Source organism: Oryza sativa, chromosome 1 (genome assembly GCF_034140825.1).
Source record: "Oryza sativa Japonica Group chromosome 1, ASM3414082v1".
Classification (NCBI taxonomy): Eukaryota; Viridiplantae; Streptophyta; class Magnoliopsida; order Poales; family Poaceae; genus Oryza; species Oryza sativa.
The window spans coordinates 4,847,582-4,869,036 of NC_089035.1; the positions used below are offsets into that span (position 1 = coordinate 4,847,582).

The window sequence follows — 21,455 nt, forward strand, 5'->3', positions numbered from 1 at the left end:
TTTAGCTCCTTCCCTTTGTCCCAAAATAAGTTCTTTTATAAAGTAGTCATTGTATTTGGAGTTTGTACAAGTATGAGAATTAGGAGAAGATAAAATGAGGAATAGTTATATTGGGAATTTGATAAAAACGGGGGATAAAAAATAAACTTGTTTTGAGACAGAGGTAGAAGTATTAAACTATCAAATGAGATTGTTGTGGTGATTGTACTACTCAAATTGAAAAGAAAAAAAAACAATGGTACTGATGAGATTCACAAGTTGCTCATAGAGTGATGGACAGGAAGTGTACTGGGACAGTGTGAGTGAGGATGAATTGAAGGTACCATTTGTCATGAGACGGGCATATTCCATCACGTCCTCTATTCCCATCGGTATCATTAAACAACGGCTCATTTCCGTTGTCTCCCTCTGCACTCAGATCCAACGGTCCTGTATCCCCTGAAGTATTCTCATCCCAACCAACAGTGTCCTGCAAAGAGAGCAAGTCCTTCAAATTTGAAAAACAAAAATCAGTATAGTATACTACCACTCGAGTACTGAGAATATACGTGTATTTGTTTTTACTAATTGCTGCAGCGCCGTACATCTATATATTTGTTTTACTTGTAATAAATTGGTAGTTACTGTAATATAAAAGTCGTCATGGTCAACACCCCAAACACACCGTAGTCACATGAGCAATCCTTACATGTGCAGCTTCGGTATACTCTACAGTATCCATTTCAAAAGATGGAAAATTAACATATTGAGTTGAATATTGTTTGTGGCTAAACATCATTTGAAAATTGTGGATTCATGTTTGATACTCTATCTGTCCCTAAATATAAAAGATTTTAGTGTGGGATGTGACACATTCTATTATAACGAATCTGGACATACTAGGATGTGTCACATACCACCAAAATCACTTATATTTAAGGACGGATGAAGCATATGAATACGTTTTTTCTACTTAAAGATGAACAACTTTTAAGTTTTGATTTTAAATAGTACTCCATCCCTTCTAAAATATAACAATGTTTATCTACGAATTTAAATAAATACATATCCATGTTTATAGCTAAAAATTAGAACGGATATAGTACGGTATAACGAATTTTGCCTAATTGCACAAGAAGATCAGGACCGTTGATCCAGAGAGATGCTTTTCTTGAGATCAGTATGGTGATGTCAACATGTCACAGGTGCCACAACGAGAATCACGCGCGTAGGAACCTTCCCTTACGACCACTTGATCGATCCATCATCACGCAGATAGTTCAAAAAACTGCGATAAATTGGCGTAAAACTCGCGTAGTTCCACAATTAAATTAACGTGATCAACCTGATTACGCCCCTGCTTGTCACTAATCATGTCCGGACTTGGTCACGTTCTACTGTTCTTAATTACCATCGCTGAATAATTATGGATTTTTGGCCTGTTCGTTTGTTGGTTGATCTTGTCGTGTAGGTTGTCCCTTGTTTTCTTGGCCATGTTTTTGGGTGATCGGAGACGTAAACCCTACTGCCTAACCTGACACCTGATTGCTGTTCATGAATACGGCCAGCACTAATTACAGTTTAAGTTGCTTGTTCAAACGGCAAAACATGGACAAAATGTGTGTCTTCAGCTATGGATTATCACTGGGTCTTCAGTCTTCTGCATCTCGAGCCCAGCAATGCTAGCTGCTGCTGCTGCTGCTGACAGTTTGGTTTCATGTGTCGTTGCGGCCATTCGATCGATTTGATTCCAGCCAATGATGTCAAACTAAGTGTAGTGTTGATTAATTAAACTAACCCAGCTCTCACTCTAATGAATCCTTCTGCTACTCCTCCTGCTCCACTAATTTAGTGATTAGCACGTGAATCGAGGCGGCTTTATGAGTAAGTATTGCATAGCCGTTTGTCATTAGCAGTCATGCATCTTATCTGTGTCCTAAACACTACAGAACTATATAAAGTAAAATACTCTACAGTGCAGTATATTTCTAGTGTTTTTTCAAAAAGTTTGGATGCTTTAGTTTGGGTCAAGTGCATGCCCCCCACTAGTTTAAGTCTGAAGAAGTAGCTTCAATTAATTATCAACTGGAGAGAGTCCCCATCATTTGAATTTTTTAAGTGGCTATGTGATCCCCTGATCTTGATGCTACTTTTGTAGCTAAATTAAGCAGATTCTACTCCTGACCTGATGAAGATGAACACATGACTTCTGGCACATAGTGTAGTTGAGATTAAACTATGGTAGGAAGATTGTATTTCTTATAGTCCATTAACACTGCTTAGTTAATTGTGTAACAATGGGTTAGTTGGGCATTGATCATAGTATTACTTTATAAATTAGGGCACTGGTTAGTTCCTACTTGGGATTTTGTCAAGTGATCTAGTCGTCACTACCGTTGGGAAGATTCGGCTTGAAAATATTAGAAAAGCATCACCACTTCTAGCTTAGCCTTCTATATACTACTAGTACTACACTATATGAGTACAGATTATTACACTAGTTTAGAGAGATGGTGATTCGAAAACAAGGAGTTTTCATCAGCAATATAGCTAGATGATGGGACCAAATATGCGGGAATCGAACCAATTCCAATGAAATTTTTGTGAAGTTTTCATAAGAGCATTTCATTCCAAATGAGACCGAATCCGAACCGGTTTCGACGATAATTTTACAAGGTTTTTCATGAGAATGCTGCAGAGTAGTAGTACGTCGTGTGAGGCCCGCGAGAATTCGTCAGCCTGCCTGGGCCTCATTGTGCTGAGTAGTAGTCCTATATGGAATTTTTTTTATTTATAATTTTTTTTATTAAAAGTTTTACAAAAATAATTTTCCATTTTGAAAATTGACGGAAGTAGTCGCCTACCGCCCTCTGGGAAAAATCGCCCTCTCAGAGGGCGGCGAAAATGACGTGGCAGACGGCCGTTCGCTCTCGGGCGACGGCCGTCAACGAAATTTGCAGGCGGCCCCCTTGCCGCCCTCCGCTAGGGCGATTTTATACTGTGCGGGGGGCCGCCTGCAAATGGGCGGCGAGGGGGGGCATGGAATTTTGCAGGCGGCCCCCTTGCCGCCCTCCGCTAGGGCGATTTTGTACTGTGGGGGGGGGGGGCGCCTGCAAATGGGCGGCGAGGGGGCATGGAATTTTGCAGGCGGCCCCCTTGCCGCCCTGGGGGAGGGCGATTTTTGCCTCCCCCCTATAAAGCCCAGTCCCTCCTCTGTGAAATTTCATTATATTCACTAAAAATCCAAAAAAACGAAAGAGAGAGAGGGGAGGGCAGCAGAAGGGGAGCGGCGAAGCCCTGCTGGTTCGCTCAATTCATCACAGGTATGCTCCCATACATCTTTTGCATTTGTACTAATATGTTATGTTTGAGTATATATGTTGCGTTTTAGTTTTAGTTCCATATATTTTAGCACATCTGTAGCACACAACACATATGTGTAGATCCAGAGCATAGAATATAATAGTATGAATTGAGACATAGACAGTAGTGTTAATTGTAAGATGTAGTTTAGTTTGATCTGGAGAATGTAACGTAATTTTAGAAATTTAGAGAACAATATTGTAGAGAATGTAACTTAGGGCGTAGTACAGAAATGCGAGGTTAACGCAGTTATTGTTTTCATCAGGCACAATGTCAAGTAAGGTCACATTTCAGATAGTTCACGGTGAAGGAAATATTAGATTTGGTCCAGATGGTGTTGATCTGTCAGATTTTGTAATGACATCTAAGGGCATCGATAGGCCTGCGGAGAGAACATTTCAGTCAATTTATAGTTGGTTGTTGAGAGGATTTAGAATAGACCAAGAAGTCTACACAATGTCAGTGTCAGTTGTAGTGAGTCGTGCAACAGAAGGTTATTTTTGGGAACTAATGCCGATGGACAGCACTGATGCTTGGAGACGGTATGTGGAAATGGCTTTTGAACGGTCATGGCCCCTCGTTATATTTGTGTCGGTACAAGAGAAAGATATAAATGTTTCAATGCAAACCGAAGATGTAGAGGGTCCTATCAATGCAGGGGATGTTGTTGGACCATCGATGCAAAATGAGGAAAATCAACCAAGGGAGGAGCAGGCTATGGGCATGGCGGATGAGGGGGAGAGAGTCAGTATAATTGTTGATGAAATGGAGAGGGAAGATTCGGATAATGAGGAAGCGGACGACGACGCATCATCCGATGAGGAAGGTGATGTAATGGCCACTGATTGGGCAAATGAGGACTTCTCTGGACTTGTTATATCAGAGGGTGATCATGTACCCTGGGAGTATAAGGAGAACGAGGTAATTGAGGGTGCAAGGTATGCTCATAAGGATGAGATGAAGGAGGCGGTGAAGCATTGGGCAGTTTCCTTGCAGAGAGAGTTTAGGGTGGTCAAGTCAACAAATTATGTGTATGAAGTGAGGTGCATGAAGGAAGATTGTCCGTGGCGTGTCCATGCATATAAGGGTAAATGGAATGATTATTGGAAAGTTAGCATTGTGACCGAGCACAAGTGCTACTTACAAGGGGTGGAGAAGTATCACCGAAACATCACTTCAGCTTTTGTGGCAAGTGAGATGTACAGCAGTGTTGTTGGTAACATTGGCTTTGAACCAAAATCAATTATTAGGCACATCGAGAACAAATTCAAGTACACCATAAGCTATGCAAAGGCCTGGAGAGCCAAACAAAAGATCATTGAGATGAGGTATGGCACATTTGAAGCTTCTTATGATATTTTGCCTCGTTTGTTAGCCACCATTGCCCAGAGGAATAATAATACGTACTATGACCTACATACATTTACATCGGTTGATGATCGAACAAAGAGTGTGCTGCAAAGAGCCTTTTTCTCATTGGGTGCTTGCATAAATGCTTTTGTGCATTGTCGACCTGTTCTATGCATAGATGGAACTTTTATGACAGGTAAATACCGAGGTCAGATATTGACAGCAATTGGGTGTGATGGGAACAACCAGGTTCTACCTATGGCTTTTGCATTTGTAGAGAGTGAGAACACTGAAAGCTGGTACTGGTTCCTAGAGAGAGTGCACATTGCAGTGGTGCGTATGAGGCCCAACGTTTGCCTTATACATGATCGTCATGCGGGTATGTTGCGGGCTATTGACTACTTGCAGAACGGTTGGGATGAGAAGGGACTTCCAGCTAAGTGGCCTGATGTTCGGAGTCGGTGGTGCATGCGTCACATGGGTGCAAATTTCTACAAGCAATTCAAGAACAAGCATCTTATGGAGCTCTTTAAGAGGCTCTGTGCACAGAACCAAGAGAAGAAATTTAATGAGTTGTGGGACAAGTTGGATGAGTTGACAACGAAGCAAACAGATGAGCAATCTCGCAGACCACTAGTTGAAGGTGACGAGCCTCCCATACCTCTTGGTGCATTACATGATAACCCACCAACAATGAGAAGGAGGTCAGGGTCGTCCATCAGAAATTTCACTCAGTGGATTGAGAATGAGCCTAAGGAGAAGTGGTCTCTATTGTTCGACACCGATGGATCTCGGTATGGTATAATGACAACCAATTTGGCAGAGGTGTACAACTGGGTAATGCGAGGAGTTCGGGTACTTCCATTGGTTGCTATTGTTGAATTCATCCTTCACGGCACGCAAGCGTACTTTAGGGATCGATACAAGAAAATTGGTCCGTCCATGGCCGATAACAACATAGTGTTTGGCAACGTAGTGACAAAGTACATGGAAGATAAAATCAAAAAGGCACGGAGACATCGAGTTGTTGCTCAAGGCACACAAGTGCATCGGTATGAAATAATGTGTGTTGATAGGAGCAGGCGTGGTATCTATCGCAAGCAAGCCGTGCAGGAATGTGTCTTGAAGGCGGATGGTGGATGTACCTGCAGTTGTATGAAGTCGAAGCTTCATCACCTTCCTTGCTCACACGTTCTTGCTGCTGCCGGTGATTGTGGCATATCTCCCAATGTGTACGTCTCAAATTATTTCAGGAAAGAAGCAATCTTTCATACATGGAGTGAGGAGATATATGGGTTCGGGATCTCAGGATCTTACACAACGCTGAGTGCCCAAGTTTTTTATATTCCAGATCCATCTAAGTTAAGGGTGAAAAAGGGTCGACGCCAAACTAGACGCATCAGAAATGATATGGATGAGTCAGAAGCAGGTGGGAGGACTTTACGCTGCAGCAAGTGTGATCTGCGCGGCCATACTTACAAGAAATGCCCGAAGAATGCAGAAGTTCCAAGCGGCGCAGATGCTAGTCCATCTGGACAGGCAAGTGATGGTAGGCGACCACCTGGTGAAGGAACAACAAGCAGGCGCGCAAGGCCAAGGCGTCGTCGCGCAGCAGGCGATTCCATGGTGTAACAATGCTTTCGATTTAGGAAATAAAATGCTGTTGTGATGTAATGAGTGTTCGGACTAAATACTTCTATCGTGTAATTTCAATTCAATGTTGTTGTAATGAGTACCTCCGACTATTGTTGTACTAGTAGTATTGCGAACTATTCGGTGTTGTATCATAATATTATCGTGATGAGTGTTCGGACTAAACACTTTTGTTTATTTGTACTCTTGTTTAATATGTGTTAGTAATTCGCTTATGAACATTTATTACTTATGTTGAACTAATTATTTATATGTTTCTGATCAACCTATTTGATGCAGGTATGGTGTACGACACACCGGCGCTGTTGAACCGTGGTTTTGACAGGAACCACCGCTCGTTCCTGTCAGCAGTCGAGGGTGCACAGCTCGGCACCTTCCGTCGCTGCGAGAGCACCGCTAGGACTTTCGTCCTTGTGCACACGCGACCAGGCTTACTGGCTCACCATCCTGCCGATGGTGTTCGATATTTTCGTTGAGCCTCACTGCCCACAGCGTGTGATGAGACAGTTCGGACTTAGGCAGGTGTTTCCGGGCAACGTGCAGCCGACCGTCCTCCCTGCCGACCACTCGTGAGTTCGGATTGTTCATTTCTAAATTTTTAGGCGGATTACTTCATCGAGCCATATAATTTACCTCTCTTCACAGGTTGACTCGACGGGGACAGCTAGCAGGCGCACTTTGGGCTCCACGTGTACAGCAGTACGTTGACGACTGGGTGTTAGCTACAGAGGAGGTGATCAACAAGCTCTTCCCACACACGGAGGAGAACTACCGTGTCTACCTTCGCTGGTACCTTCCTCGCACTCATGCGCGTGTGACCTTCACTCCAGACGCCCCAGAGCCGCACGTTGCCGCTGTCACGGACGCGTATCCCACGCACCGTGACCGAGACTACTTCGTGGCGGTACGTCCAATTTGTATTACTTCTTACAATTATTTCATTTATCTTGCATAATATAGGACAACTACTGAATTTTTTATTTCCATCTTGCATAGGCTGATGCCGCACGGGATATCAGTGCCGATATCACCGCAGTCCAAATGAGGTTGAACAGAGGTTTGCACTTGACTGACGTTGAGCAGAGGGTGACCTTCGACCGGATGCAGGAGAAGATGCGTGCGGTCATGCGCGTCTTCTCCTGTCACAGCGCCGTGGACGTCGTACCTCCAGCTGGTCCGGTACAACCACGGCCTCGCGCGCCTACCGTCGGAGCAGGACCTCGACCTACGGCACCTGTTTCGCACGGTACTGCTCAGCCCAGAGGTTTCTTAAGTTTTGTTTCTGTTTTTCTACGAAAACATCACCCCGTCGTAACTTGATGTTCCATCCTCGCAGGACCTCGTTTGCCTTCGAGCGCCCCTAGCTTCGGAGCAGTGCGACCTACAGCACCGGTTTCGCACGGTACAGTTCAGCCCAGATATTAGTTCATTTTTGTTTCAGCTTTTGCACGAATATGTCACCATGTTTTAACTGCACGTTTCCTCATCGCAGGACCTCGTCTGCCTTCGAGCGCGTTCGCAGGCACGACCGGCGCTTCCGCGAGCTCCGCAGGGGCGTTCGCCACCTCTTCGGGCGCGTTCGCCAGCTCTTCCTCTCACGGAGCGTCGATCCCTCGCCCACACGGTACTTTACTTTTTATTACTACTGTTAAATACTTGTACGAAACTGATGGTCCTTGTCCAGCAGGATTTGCAGCCGGGATCTTCGGTACTGGGGCCTCTTCGTCTCACGCCGGTAGGACTGGTCCTACTAGCCAGTTCTACGACGACGACTTGCACAGTGCACACCACCACGACGTACTAGGCTCCTCTCAGCTTGGAGGAGCTCCAGAGGCGCACACTCAGGAGCAGCCAGAGGTCACACCTGTACAGGCAGGACGGGTTGGCCGTGCCGTACCCCCGGACCGACTCACGTACTCCCAGGGGCACATTAGGGCGCAGGGTAGGAGGGACAGGGGTAAGAGGCCTCGTCAGTAGTGTTCTACCTCTTCAGTCCTTATGTGACCGTTTCTTTTGGCTTACAAACTTGTAAAGCAGTACTACTTTTGCTATTACTACTGCAGTACTACTTGTGTTTGTCTCGTCTACATAGTTCTTTTCATTCATATGGTGCTAGAACAACTTATGCTCACGACAACACACTTTCGGCGCTTCACGGTAGTGTCAGATCCAGTAGCGCGCACAGTCCACAACAGCACACATGAAAAGCGGCAGCTCGAGTTATCACTATCAACTTTCGGCGCTGCCTGTTGACATAAAGTGAATCACGCCCACGCGTGATCGTCTTGTCACATCTAATGAATAATGTATCTCATTGAGTTCACATATATTGCAGTGAAAACGACGCTATATAATTGACAATCTGAAGGCAACCTCTTCATATCTTCTTTCCCACTAGCACACCACACACGAAAATGGAAGCCTATTCATTGGTAATACGTAATCTAGATTTGAGATTATGTAGAACATTCTTCACTACAATTTTACATTTTGGCAGCAAACCAAATATGATCAAATGCAATTTTACCTTACCAAATATTTGGTAGTGCCAAAACTTGCTTATATTTTGGCACTAACAAAATATTTGTACGGTAACAATCCAAATATGCCCTAAAAAATAATAAAATTGTATTTTACCAGTCTTGGAGATTTTAATCTTGTATAGTTTTCAATATAAAAAGATTTGATAACTATTGATATTTATACAAAAATATAGAGCACAGTATAAAATCGCCCTCCCCCAGGACGGCAAGGGGGCCGCCTGCAAAATTCCATGCCCCCCCGCCGCCCATTTGCAGGCGGCCCCCCCCCACAGTACAAAATCGCCCTAGCGGAGGGCGGCAAGGGGGCCGCCTGCAAAATTCCATGCCCCCCTCGCCGCCCATTTGCAGGCGGCCCCCGTATAAAATCGCCCTAGCGGAGGGCGGCAAGGGGGCCGCCTGCAAATTTCGTTGACGGCCGTCGCCCGAGAGCGAACGGCCGGCTGCCACGTTATTTTCGCCGCCCTCTGGGAGGGCGATTTTTAAAAATCGCCCTCCCAGAGGGCGGTAGGCGACTACTTCCGTCAATTTTCAAAATGGAAAATTATTTTTGTAAAACTTTTAATAAAAAAAATTATAAATAAAAAAAATTCGTCCTATATGTGTCGCTTTACAGGCAAAAATCTACCATGAAATCAGTTGAGCAACGCCCAAGGAAATTCTCAGCTGTCAGAGTTTCAGAGGGGACACCTGAATCGATCGATCGAGCTCCCAAAGCAAAGCTAGGTCGCTCTCAATTCTCCAGCCACTCACATTAACTCTGAATTGAAATCTCAAGAACTGTCAGGCATTCAGGCAATGGCTAAACTTTGGGGTTAGGACCACCTGACCTCAGGATCATTTAGTTATTCAGAGAGTGACCTCACAGCTGTAACCATTTTCGCTGGGAATGTTTCAAAGCATTGTTCAGGCCAAGCAAAGCACACATGTATAATTTGAATTGCCAGTGATCGATTAAGTAGAGCAGTACTTACTTCGCTGCATCAGTAGTGAGATTCTCATGCACTGGTGTGCTCTAAATTGGCTGCCCAAATCTTCATTAGAATTGAAAGCTTCAGTGGACCTCATTTGCTACTACAGGTTTTGCAGGGCAGAGGCACGAGGCAGACAATCCTTCAGAAAATCAGAATGAATCACTGCTTCTTGTTCAGAGATCAGAAATGCCAAGGATACAGTGCTCTGATTCAGTGCAAAGTATGGCAAGTGAGGAATTTCCTCGCTGTTAGTGAAGGAGTAAATCAAATCCATCACATTCACAAGCCACAAGTGGCACTGAAGAATGTCAGAGTGCATGGTTTGCCTCAATTCTACTGTACCACTAGTACTAATAGTAGTATATTTTTCCCCTCTCAGGACAGGAATTGATCCCAAATCAAGGACAGGTTGGGTCTTTCTCTCCAGGCACATAATTTTGCACCATTTTCGAATCGAAAACGTAAGAGGTGGGTTACAATGCTTAGTACAACCAATTTTAGTCTGTTTATTTCATCTAATCCAATGGATCAAATCTATATATACTACCACATCAACTACTGGTAGTAAAAAAAGAATTCTATTGATAATATAATTCATGAATCAGTGGTTACTAATTTATGAATTCATAAATCACTTCTACTAATAATAATACTGGTAACAGAATATTACCAACAAAGAGCACCGTAAAGTTACTTAAGACGTAAACGCTGGTAACAGAATATTACCAACAAAGAGCACCGTAAAGTTACTTAAGACGTAAACGCTGGCTACCCAAATAAAGGAATGGTCAGTAGTTCATCAGAAGGTCACTCAAGATTGTGAGGTGATTCATGTGAGTCTGCCTAGAGAGGACGAAATTCGTTTAGGTTGCTGAATTTAAGAGGGACGGCGCAGCCAGACTGCAGGAGAAACTGACAGCAACATATCGTCATTTCCTCATTGGATTGGAGTGTGCAATAAATAGGAGCCTGCGCTTCTCATTCTTGTGAAAAATGAAAAAAAAAAAAGCTCATGAAAAAAAAAGAACGAGGTTTTATTGCATGAATATGGCTGAAAAAGAATTATGGTGGCATTTCCTCCCCTCTCCAATTTGGCAACAAAATAGTGCAGTGTATATATTATGTACCCTTTCATAGAGATGCTTTTTAGGATTTGTTTATTTTAGTTGCAAAAAGATCTCTTCTTTCAAGATTTAATAACCTTGTGGGACCGCCTATACATTTGTCAACAAATTTTCTTCTAAAAATTTGAAAATTTGACAGATGTAATTATAGTACAATCGTAGTGTAATTACACTGTAACTTGCATGTAACTACAGTGTAACTTGTATATAAGTTTCACGTAATTTTGAATCGTTAGATCTATTATAAAATTTGTTCCGGTGAGGAAGAAAAAAAATCACATCACACACATATGTGAAAGAATTTTTTCTCACAACCTCCATTTTACCGAAATAAATGTTAGAGTAAATTTCACAAAACTACATGTTTTATGGTTCAAGTTGCAGAAAACCACACATATTTTGACACTTGGTACTTAAATACATATATTTTGGTAGTTTAGTTTCACAAAATCATACTATCAATGAATGAATTCACCCATGATATGACGTGGTTGTTTCATCTAGGATATGGACGTGGCATCCTATTAATTTCGTGCGATGGCTGGTAATAGGATGCCATGTCCTTGTCCTAGGTGAAACAACCGCGTCATTTCGCGGGTGAATCTATCCATTGATAGTGTGGTTTTGTGAAACTACACTACCAAAATATATGTACTTAAGTGTCAAGTATCAAAGTGTGTGCGGTTTTCTGCAACTTGGACCACAAAACGTGTAGTTTTGTGAAATTTACTCTAAACGTTATGGAGAGATTTTTGAAAGTTACATACATGTTACATTATAGTTACAGTGTAATTACACTACGATTGTATTATAATTACATCTGTCAAATTTTTGGTGGAAAATTTGTCGACAAATATATAGCAAATTCGTAACCTTGTATATTTTGAGACGACATAATCTTCCAAGGCCCAATTGCAATTTGCAAAAGAACACAAGGACAGGCGGGCCTTCAGGGAAAGGCCACATTTAATTTTGCAGAGGTCTTGCAAGTCCAATGAAGAACCAGCCCATAGCTGAAGCGAGTGTTACTGGGCCATCAAAAAGCCCATTTATCTCTGTTACATTCCGACAAGAATATGCTAAAATTGCGTCAGTTCACTCGGAGCTAGTATGTAATGTATGTAAGCAAATCCGTTGATTAGCAGATTCACTGATTCAGTGGTTGGTTTTGAGGAAGGGCACTTGAAGAGGTGAAGGAACCAGTGCATGGCATTGCCAATAATATACTGTCAACTGCTCTGTTTTGCAATTAGAAAAAAAATGTGCTAACCTACCAAAACAACCACCTCTTCTTAGCTCCCTTGCGCTTGAGAATTTTGGCTTTCTCCCTTCTCCATCCCACGGACCAGTGCTTCCATCCTTTTCCTGCAAAGACAAAAACAGAACAGCGAAAACGCAAACTTGACACGCAAAAACGAAGATGTAAGCCCATTTCTGAACTCAAACAATTGAAATTTTCATCTGGAGTAGCCATTCAAGAAGCACTTAACGTATCAGTGTATAATTTGTTCAATATCCTAATGAGCATGGGTGTAAATATGTTGTAACAGTTCATTCTGCTCTATCAATACATACGAGGCAAAACTTTTGCCCTCTTTTCAAGAGAGAGAGAGAGAGAGAGAGAGAGAGAGAGCATGGGTGGGATAAGGCCCCTTAGGCCTAGTCGGGATTTCTTGCTGTCTCAGATGATAGCTGAATATTCTTAATTGCGAAGTAAAAGAAATTGACAAGGCCTTTATTTTCAGATGTTTACATATTGCAATACAAACCAATCATCTGGATGTGAATAAAGAAACTATTCAAATGCATATGGATTATATAACACAATAATTAAGCACCATTCCTTCACTAGTTTGTCAATATTTGAAGTACATGTTCACAAGTTACAAGTGAGCCCATTCGACTATGACAGAGATGATAAAAACACATGAACAATGCAAGATTTAATACCTCGTATCCTCGAGCTGTCCATGCAAGCTCCATCTCTGGCGAAATCCCTCCATGCCCTCAAGCCCACTAGCAAGAATCATGCGCCTACAGAAGTACGAGACTACATACAAGCAGAACTGATGAAATCATGCCGATGAATTATTAACAAAAACTCAGTACACCTGATGATTTCTTTTGTCCAGTTTAATCTAATCAATACAATTAGAAAAAAAGTCTGTAGGCAATAGGTAGTGTTCTTAAAAGCAAAAGTCTGTAAATCATTTTATACGGTGCTGAAGAGTGGTCACAAGGCAATTTAACGTGTGCTTGGCTTTGTCCCTGGTGCTACTCATTGTCTCGTATGCCTGTAGAACAGCAGAATGCGTAGTATTGGTTACAAGTGTTTCACAGAGCATCGGCTTAACTTAACTAAACAGTAAACACCTAGGGCTCTCAATGTGAAAATTACTGGAGTATAGTGTATATAAGTTGTTTGTCTACATGACTTCTACTTATATGTGGTTTACAGTATCATTTTTAACCCCTTTGCTCTCATCAAAATCTATAAGAACAGGTAGAAATGCAGAATAATTCCTTTGGTGTTAATACAAGAAAATATGTGGGAGAACGAAGGCATATACAATTGGAGTGTGCTATCATCTCTTAATTATAGCCTGAACACTTCGGTGGGTTCACTGAAGCTTAATTTAGAAAGTATAAATAAAAATGAGCTGCTAAGCAGAGAATGATGCTACGGAAATATATAGGGGGGAAGCAATCCTAGTTAGGTTACCTTTCAAGCAATGTGACTTCCAATTGGAGTTGAGTAGTTCTTTCCTTTCCTTCTTCCAGGGGCATCGAAATGCGCAGTTTATATTCACTGTCTACCATCTTCTCTCTTATTTCCTTGTCCTATAAAATAGGATATAAAAGCAACATATTAAATAATAAAAGGGAAAACCACTTGCAGTTTCAAATAGTTCAACATAACCTTACCCTTTTTGCAGCACATTGTCGGTAAAACACAATTTCATCTTGGCAAAAAGGCTCGATGTCATTGATTTGCAGGCCTGTGCCGTATAATATTTTTGCAATAATACTTCCACACACAGAGAAAGAGAAACACGATTTTAAATGTCACAGAAACAGTTAACTCACATAAGAAAAGATTCCTGAGTATACCATCACAGGGCTCAACACCTTGAAGGACATGCGAGGCAATTTCTTTTGGTATGGCAGGGGATGGTGGCTCACGCATGAGATCATCACCAGTGAGAATGGTCTCTTCCATTGTTTCCTGTTTATCGACTATTGGGAAACAGATATGAAACAATAGCATCACGGGCACAAGCAGAAGCCATACATGATCACAAAGTTAGAATCTAAGGCTGGATTCTCTTATCTATTACGTATGAATACACAGCATATTGGGAGATTAGTTATGATTGTAATGTCATGTAGGTAAGTAGTATCTTGCAGATGCTTTATTGGTTATGCAGCTAGAAGAGGATTTTTACCAGCATTCCACCAAACTTGATATCATTTACATGAATGGAGGGGAAATAGAGCAAAGACACCAACTGAGCTAATCAACAAATCTCGGGTATCATTGTGTGCAGCAAATCAGCACAACTTCCAGAAGTTGAAAGCCCAATGGAAGATTATACTAGAGAGAAAAAACTTAAGAGGCACCTGAGAAAAAGATACTATACGATGAGACTGCAATACTGAACATGTCCGGACTGACTCTATAAGGGCTTTGTTCACCGTATTTTGATTACATCCTTTCTTACAATACAAAGATAACAACACAAATTTTATTAAAGTTACCATCATATTCTGTAGGATGATATGGAGTTCATTTTTCAAGACAAGAAATGGACTGGAGAGCTTAGTCCTTATTGTCCTCCAAACCCATATAATTGGCAATCTACTCAGGATGACAATGCTGACAATAATGAATTTCAAAGTGATTTTCACACTGCACATCACTATAATTCAGATCGCCTATCAGTGCAAAAAAAGAGTTCTTTCCTTGTAGTTGCAGTTGTTAAATCCAAAATTAACTCGGCTTACCACTAAATTGCCTGTCATGCAACTACAATCAACCCAGGTCCGCACTAATCACCAACTGCACATTCTATCAGCTAAGACACAAATTATACCCCTAACTAATAAAAACTGTTCTTTCTACTCCCCCCAGACTAACACATAATAACCAGAGAGCAGTAGGAGAAAGGGGATTACAAGAGGGCAAGCGCGTGCATACCGTCCATGATGCCCTAGTAAGCTTTCACGCCGGCGAGCAATCCGACGCGGCAAAATCGAATCAACTCCCTCCAGCAACAAGAGGAACAAATACAATACAGGTTAGCCTCCGACTTCGGGAGCAGAGGCGTGAAGCCCGAAAAGAACGAATCAAATGCAGAGATGGATACCAAAAATGGATCGGAGAGGAGCCGGACGGCGGCGGCCGGCGACCAACGGCGGCGCGCCGTTTGCCGGCGAGGGGATCGGAGGAGGAGGACGACGACGACCTGAGCCCTGAACCACCTGTGGGCCTTCTGGGCTTTTGTTCGCTACTATAGGCCCACACGTCTGTGCCCATGGGCCTGGTTTTCCGGCCCACGATCCATCGGCCCCGATCAACGGCTGTGATTCGACGAGGGTGAGCTAGGGCAGGAGTCCCCGCCTTCCGATGGAAAACGGACGGCGCAGATCGCGTCCCGCGGCGGCCGCGCGCTGTATAAATCCGCGGCCCCGCAGCGCGAGAAACCCTTCACCGCAGAAACCCTAGAGCTCACCCTAGCGCGCCGCCGCCGCAGCCATCTCCGCCGCCGCTCGTCGGGCTCTCTCCATCTCCCATCCAGGTAAACGGCACACCCCCCTTGGATCTCTCCCTCTCTTAGGTTGCCATTTGGTAGAGTTTTTCTTGTTGATGGAATGATGACGGGTGCTGGAAATGTGCTTCGCTAATGCTAGTGCTGCGATCTGTGATCCTTTTGCTGTGAGATAATTGGTCTTGCTGTCGTTAGTGTTAGCTTCTACGCGTTGGCAGTAGGTTCTTGGATCGAATGCAGCAGCGGGCGTTGGGTTTACTTGAAATGTTCTGTTTTTTTAATGTTACAGTTTCATGTGTGAATCATAGAATATTTGTTTCCGTATTGATGAAATGGACAAAAGTATGGTTAGGATCTGAATATGTAGTTCCACGTTTACGGGATGTGTACAAACTTGTATATGTTGCATTCTATCTCTCCTGATTGGTTGTTACGCTCATTTACTTGCTTTGTCCTTACATGCTAGTGTTATATGTTAGATTCATTCTTTTGCTGTGATAGTTTATTTTGTGGCTAGTTAATGCCATTTATCTGTTTAGACTTTGCATCGCAGTCTTGGTCATTGTCACCTATGTTCGTCCTTTATTCTTAGGAGATAACATGCTTACCGATAGTTGTTAGTCACCTTGGTTGTTTAGATACATGAGGAGTTTCTACAAATCATGATCCATCTGTTAAGTTGAAGTTACATAGTCTGACCATATTTCGTCCTGATTTGTTCAGGATGAAGTTCATTTCTGCCTATCTGATGGCCTATCTGGCTGGCAACTCCAGCCCCACTGCGGAGGATTTGACAACGATTCTGGAGTCAGGTAATTTCATCTCCCTGATTTATGTCCATATTTGAAACTGTTCAGAAAATGTAATCTAGCCAATAAATCTGCTTAACTGGTGTCTACATTTTCTTCTGCTTAATCTGGCTAATTCCATGGCTTCAGAAAGCAGTTTTTTTGGTCTAAATTTCTTAGCATTTAATCGTTAAATTAGAAGGTACCATTCTAAGGTTTGCATTCCTTTCTAAATGTTAGACTATATTTAGATTGATTGGTTTCGTTCTTATCTTCTTGGGTGCTTTCATTAAATATAATATTGAAGTAATAGTCATCCACTTATAGCTGTATGTACTGTGAAATTTGACCTCAATCTTTGTCTTTGTGGCAGTTGGTTGTGAAATCGACAATGCAAAGATGGAACTCCTGTTGTCTCAAGTGAGTGGCAAGGACATCACTGAGCTCATCGCTTGTGGCAGGGAGAAGTTTGCTTCAGTTCCATCTGGTGGTGGTGGTGTAGCTGTTGCTGCTGCTGCTCCTGCTGCCGGTGGTGCTGGTGGTGCTCCTGCAGCTGAGGCGAAGAAAGAAGATAAGGTCGAAGAGAAGGAAGAAAGTGATGATGTAAGACCAATGTTCTTATTTGTCTCAATTAGCATATTTTGCTCATTCATTATGTCTATGGTAGTTTGACATGACTTCTATTCAATGTATAATATCGTATGATTTGCAAACCGTTGCTTCTGCTATGCTTCTTATTGCCATTTAACATTCATGTTTAGTTTATTAGAACAAATACACCTAATGGTAACTAATTTAACTGTTTGCAAATTTATTTACAGGACATGGGCTTCAGTTTGTTTGACTGAGTGATGCGGTCACCTCTTCTATCATCAATACCAGACTTTGCGCAGGAAACTAGAGTGATGATGTTTGGGATTTTAGCTTTTCTTCTTTAGTTAAGTTGAAAACACTTGAGGAAAGACTATGCTTCCTACTATGTTTTGATATGTAGTAACGCAGCCATAGGTTGCTGGTTACTTCACTGGTGAACCATGCTTTTGCTATCAAAATTCAATGCTTAATGGAGGATGAATTGTGCTCGGCAGTAGTTTTTAGCTGTGTTCAATTATGTGTCCCTATTTGTTCGGTGTTATCAGCTCCCAATTTGATTCATTTGAGCTACGTTATCTGTCTATCGTTCATCTTCCGAAGTTGTTTTCCTTTGATTTTCTGTTTTAGAGATTACGATAAGCCAGAAGTTACATCAGTAATAATAAAAAACTTTGGCAATTTTAAACGAGAAAAAAGGCTATTTTTTGCATGCAGATGCAGTAAAAAATCATGTAAACAATTTCTGGAGTCTGGACATAGCAAATGAAAGATTAAGGACATGCGTAGTGGTTAATTTCAAAGTAGTGATAGAATCATAGAATTGCCATACAATCTAATGATCTCTCTCAAAGAGCAAAATATGTAGATGGAAATTATAGGACTGGCATATAATACGAAATGAACCAATCACGAAAGAGCTACTAATAAATTTGCCAGAATTCCATATCTCAAAGAGCAAAATATGGAGATGGAAATTATAGGACTATGGCATATAAATACGAAATGAACCAATCACGAAAGAGCTACTACTAAATTTGCCAGAATTTATTTTTATGATTACTGCTTCAGAATGATAAGAAACAGATCTCTTATATACCCCTGAAATACCCCTGAATTTTGCTTACTTTCTTGTATACCCCAAAAATTTGATTTTGATCCCTTGCATACTCCTCCCGTTAGTTGACCGTATATTTTCTATAAAAATGACCATTTTACCCTTGGATGAATAAAGAAATTCATAAATTACATTATTAAAAATATAAAAGCTTCTCACATGAGACTATTATAGTTATGAGTTTGTTATGTGATACATTATTTATCAAAAAAATATTTTTAGATAATGAAATAAAAAAATACGTATTTATTTTTTTAAAAAAAGGTCATAAAAATGAGGAGCAAGATAGGTATACCAATGTTCACAACATTTTTTTTTATGAATGCTCCTGATAAAAAAAATCCATTGTCCTATTAAAATTTCAAATAAAAATTTTAATTTTTTACATTTATTTTATTTTCAAAATTTATGTCAAAATTTTCTGCACTAATTATTTAGTCTCATTAGTTTTATAAAATGCACACGATGTGCACTCAAACAAAATTTTCAATTGTTTTTGAAGCTTATATTTAAACCTAAAGCATCAAGGGCAAAAAGGACATTTGCAACCAAACGTAACACTGAAATGATGGAAAATGTAACGGTAGGGGCATGGAAGGGATCAATTTGAAATTTCACGGTAGGGGCATGGAAGGGATCAAATTGAAATTTCAGGGGTATAGAAGGGATCGGGTAAATTTTAAGGGTAGGGGCATGGGAGGGATCAAATTGAAATTTCAGGGGTATAGAAGGGATCGGGTAAATTTTAGGGGTATGAAAGGGATTGAGTGAGTTTTCAGGGGTACACAGGGAATTTACTCTTTTAGATGAGAATGATACTCCCTTCGTTTTTTAATAGATGACGCCGTTAATTTTTTTTCTCACATGTTTGACCATTCGTCTTATTCAAAAATTTTATGCAAATGTATAAGATATAAATCACACTTTGTCGGTGATATGGGACCGGGAGTATCATGACCAGAGGCTTGAGGCAGACGCAATCGCCCACGTGGCCTGGCACCTTCGGGGACGTCGGGCCCGAGGGTGAGGTGTCCGCCCTCCTCCTGATTTCCCCCGAGGGGGGGGGGTCGGGTTACGCTTGCCCCGGCCCCGAGGGCCGAGGCACCCCGACCCCTTAAAGAAGTCTGCGCCACATATATGGGATAAGTGAGCACAGCTGTGCTCACCTAACAGCATTTATTACAGTCTGGTCAAGCGTGTCACGCTGCATGTAACGCAGTACAGCACGCTCTTTTATCCGGTCTGTGACCAGTCACAGACCGGTCAGATCAAGGGTTAGGTGGCGACTGGCGGTCTGACGCACGCCTTGCCCCATCCCGTCAAGACGAAAGCCTCTAGGCAACTCGTCTCAAGCCGGAGCTAGCGTGTTATCTCTTAGAGATGGCACGTTAGCCCTGGTCAGATTTATACCAGGCTTCATCCTAACCATTACAGGCAAGATGTTGTGTGAAGAAGGGCAAACATGCACGTTGCTAAGCTGACACGCGGTGGACAAGAATGACCGATTTGTGACCGGTCTGACACTGCTCAGGTCGTCAGCTCACAGCCACGTTCCCGCGACGCGCCTGCCCCCGGCAGAAGTGGAGGTAGGTATGTGCCGTCCCATCAGAAGGACGTTTGGAGGGCAACCGTGCAAATCTCCGTCCATTTACGTAAAGAAGAAAAAGTCCAGTTTGGAAAGGGAAGGGTGCATGTGGTATCCCCTTGAAGTATAAAAGGAGGACCTTGCCCATAGAGAGGTGGGTGGATTCTTGCCAGATTTAGAGCCTAGAGCGGAGGAGAAGTGGACACACTTTGTAGCTCATTCATACACAAATCCACAAAAACACAGGAGTAGGGTATTACGCTTCGGAGCGGCCCGAACCTGTATACATCGCTGTGTCTCGTGTGTCTTGCGGGCGAGTAATCTTTCCACACACAGCGAGAGCTTGAGATCTCACCCTAAGCCCCCGGCCGAACCGGCAAAGGGGGGCCTGCGCGGTCTCCCGGTGAGGAGCCACGAGCTCCGTCATCTGGCGCGCCAGGTAGGGGGCTCAGCGTGTGTTTTCTGAGCTCTCAGACTCTTCCGTGGGCGCCAAGTTTCCCTTGTTCAGCCTAATGGCCGAGCAAGCAAAGGCGCACGACCTCTCTCCGAGTGTGAGCGGCGACGACGGGGAGCCGAATCCACGCCGTCGAGCTCGTACTCCCCCACCTCCTCCGCGCCAAAGCCCTAAGCAGGGGGAGGCGCTTGAGAAGGTCGACAAGTCCATGGCATCACCAGTCGCGGGTGGTGCAGGAGGACGGCAAGATGGGGAGCGCCGCCTCCTCGTATACGGCGACGGCAGCACGCCTCAGGGTGCGCTTCAGGCTGCTGGCGCGCTCTTACGACACCCGCCTGTCGTCCATGACCCGGAGTCTCCAGCCCAACGATGGCTGGAAGATGTGGCCAACTTGGTCATGACGGCTCAGCAGCGCCTGGGTGCTGGTGGACGGTCCACCACCACCAAGACCTCCGGCGCCGCCACCACCGGTTCCGTGTCATCAAGGCGGAGGGCGCGGCGAGCGGCGGCGGCTGCACGTCATTCGGCTGCCACTCCCTCGTCGACACCGTCGACTCGGGAGGATCAGCATGAGAAGCCGGATGCCCGCCTCAACAGCGAGCGCCGGCGTAACAGCCGGCGTACTCCCCGTGCAACGGAGGGCGCCTCCTCGTCCAGAGTGTCACCTCGACATGGACGTGAGGATCAGCCCTCCGTGCCCCCGGCTGGTGGTGTCGGCTGTAGAGCCTTTGTGGCGAGTCTTCGGAATGTCCGTTGGCCCCCAAGGTTCCGGCCCACCATCACCGAGAAGTACGATGGGAGCGTCAACCCCACCGAGTTTCTCCAGGTCTATACGACCGGGATCGAGGCCGCTGGGGGTGACGACAGGGTCATGGCGAACTTCTTTCCCATGGCCCTAAAAGGACAGGCGCGGGGTTGGCTAATGAACCTGCCACCCGCGTCGGTCCACTCCTGGGAAGATCTGTGCCAACAGTTCACCATGAACTTCCAAGGCACATATCCGCGCCCAGGCGAAGAAGCGGACTTGCATGCAGTACAGCGAGGCGATGATGAGTCGCTTCGCTCGTACATTCAGCGGTTTTGCCAAGTCCGCAATACTATACCATGCATCCCTGCACACGCGGTGATCTACGCGTTCAGGGGGGGCGTGCGGCACAACCGCATGCTC

The 21,455-nt window shown here is 43.6% G+C and overlaps 2 protein-coding genes and 1 long non-coding RNA gene across 8 annotated transcripts; 2 read left to right on the forward strand and 1 right to left on the reverse strand.

Moving 5' to 3' along the window:
- The first annotated feature begins 7,498 nt into the window (after positions 1–7,498).
- Positions 7,499–8,125, forward strand: LOC136354978 (uncharacterized). The gene is made up of 4 exons (XR_010738931.1): positions 7,499–7,591; positions 7,682–7,747; positions 7,838–7,969; positions 8,033–8,125. It is a non-coding gene; the product is annotated as an uncharacterized lncRNA (long non-coding RNA).
- Positions 8,126–12,174: 4,049 nt separating this feature from the next.
- LOC4326781 (uncharacterized) lies at positions 12,175–15,467 on the reverse strand. 6 transcript variants are annotated; one of them, XR_010742278.1, is made up of 7 exons: positions 15,351–15,467; positions 15,182–15,245; positions 14,113–14,220; positions 13,909–14,011; positions 13,706–13,824; positions 12,934–13,277; positions 12,175–12,348 (listed from the first exon to the last, which is right to left on the reverse strand). XR_010742278.1 is itself a non-coding variant. In XM_066312035.1 (7 exons), exons 2-6 carry the CDS (start codon positions 15,186–15,188, stop codon positions 13,262–13,264), a joined length of 342 nt encoding a protein of 113 aa, XP_066168132.1. In that variant the 5' UTR covers positions 15,189–15,245; positions 15,351–15,467; the 3' UTR covers positions 12,175–12,348; positions 12,934–13,261. The 6 variants fall into 6 exon arrangements, 3 of the variants coding, with proteins under 3 accessions (XP_066168132.1, XP_066168131.1, XP_066168130.1); XR_010742276.1 differs by having other exon boundaries at positions 15,182–15,249; XR_010742275.1 differs by having other exon boundaries at positions 14,095–14,220; positions 15,182–15,249.
- Positions 15,468–15,693: 226 nt separating this feature from the next.
- LOC4326782 (large ribosomal subunit protein P2A) lies at positions 15,694–17,648 on the forward strand. Its single transcript, XM_015766620.3, has 4 exons — positions 15,694–15,782; positions 16,476–16,564; positions 16,914–17,143; positions 17,362–17,648. The coding sequence occupies exons 2-4, from the start codon at positions 16,477–16,479 to the stop codon at positions 17,386–17,388; spliced, it is 345 nt and encodes a 114-aa protein (XP_015622106.1). The 5' UTR covers positions 15,694–15,782; position 16,476; the 3' UTR covers positions 17,389–17,648.
- The last annotated feature ends 3,807 nt before the right edge of the window (positions 17,649–21,455 follow it).

Coding starts and splice junctions, on each gene's coding strand:
- LOC4326782 (XM_015766620.3), top strand. CDS start 16,477: ATGAAGTTCATTTCTGCCTATCTGATGGCCTATCTGGCTGGCAACTCC. Junction 16,565..16,913: donor GACAACGATTCTGGAGTCAG/GTAATTTCATCT, acceptor TCTTTGTGGCAG/TTGGTTGTGAAATCGACAAT. Junction 17,144..17,361: donor AGAAGGAAGAAAGTGATGAT/GTAAGACCAATG, acceptor ATTTATTTACAG/GACATGGGCTTCAGTTTGTT.
- LOC4326781 (XM_066312034.1), bottom strand. Junction 13,983..14,070: donor ACTCAGGAATCTTTTCTTAT/GTGAGTTAACTG, acceptor TATACGGCACAG/GCCTGCAAATCAATGACATC. Junction 13,825..13,908: donor GACAATGTGCTGCAAAAAGG/GTAAGGTTATGT, acceptor CCTATTTTATAG/GACAAGGAAATAAGAGAGAA.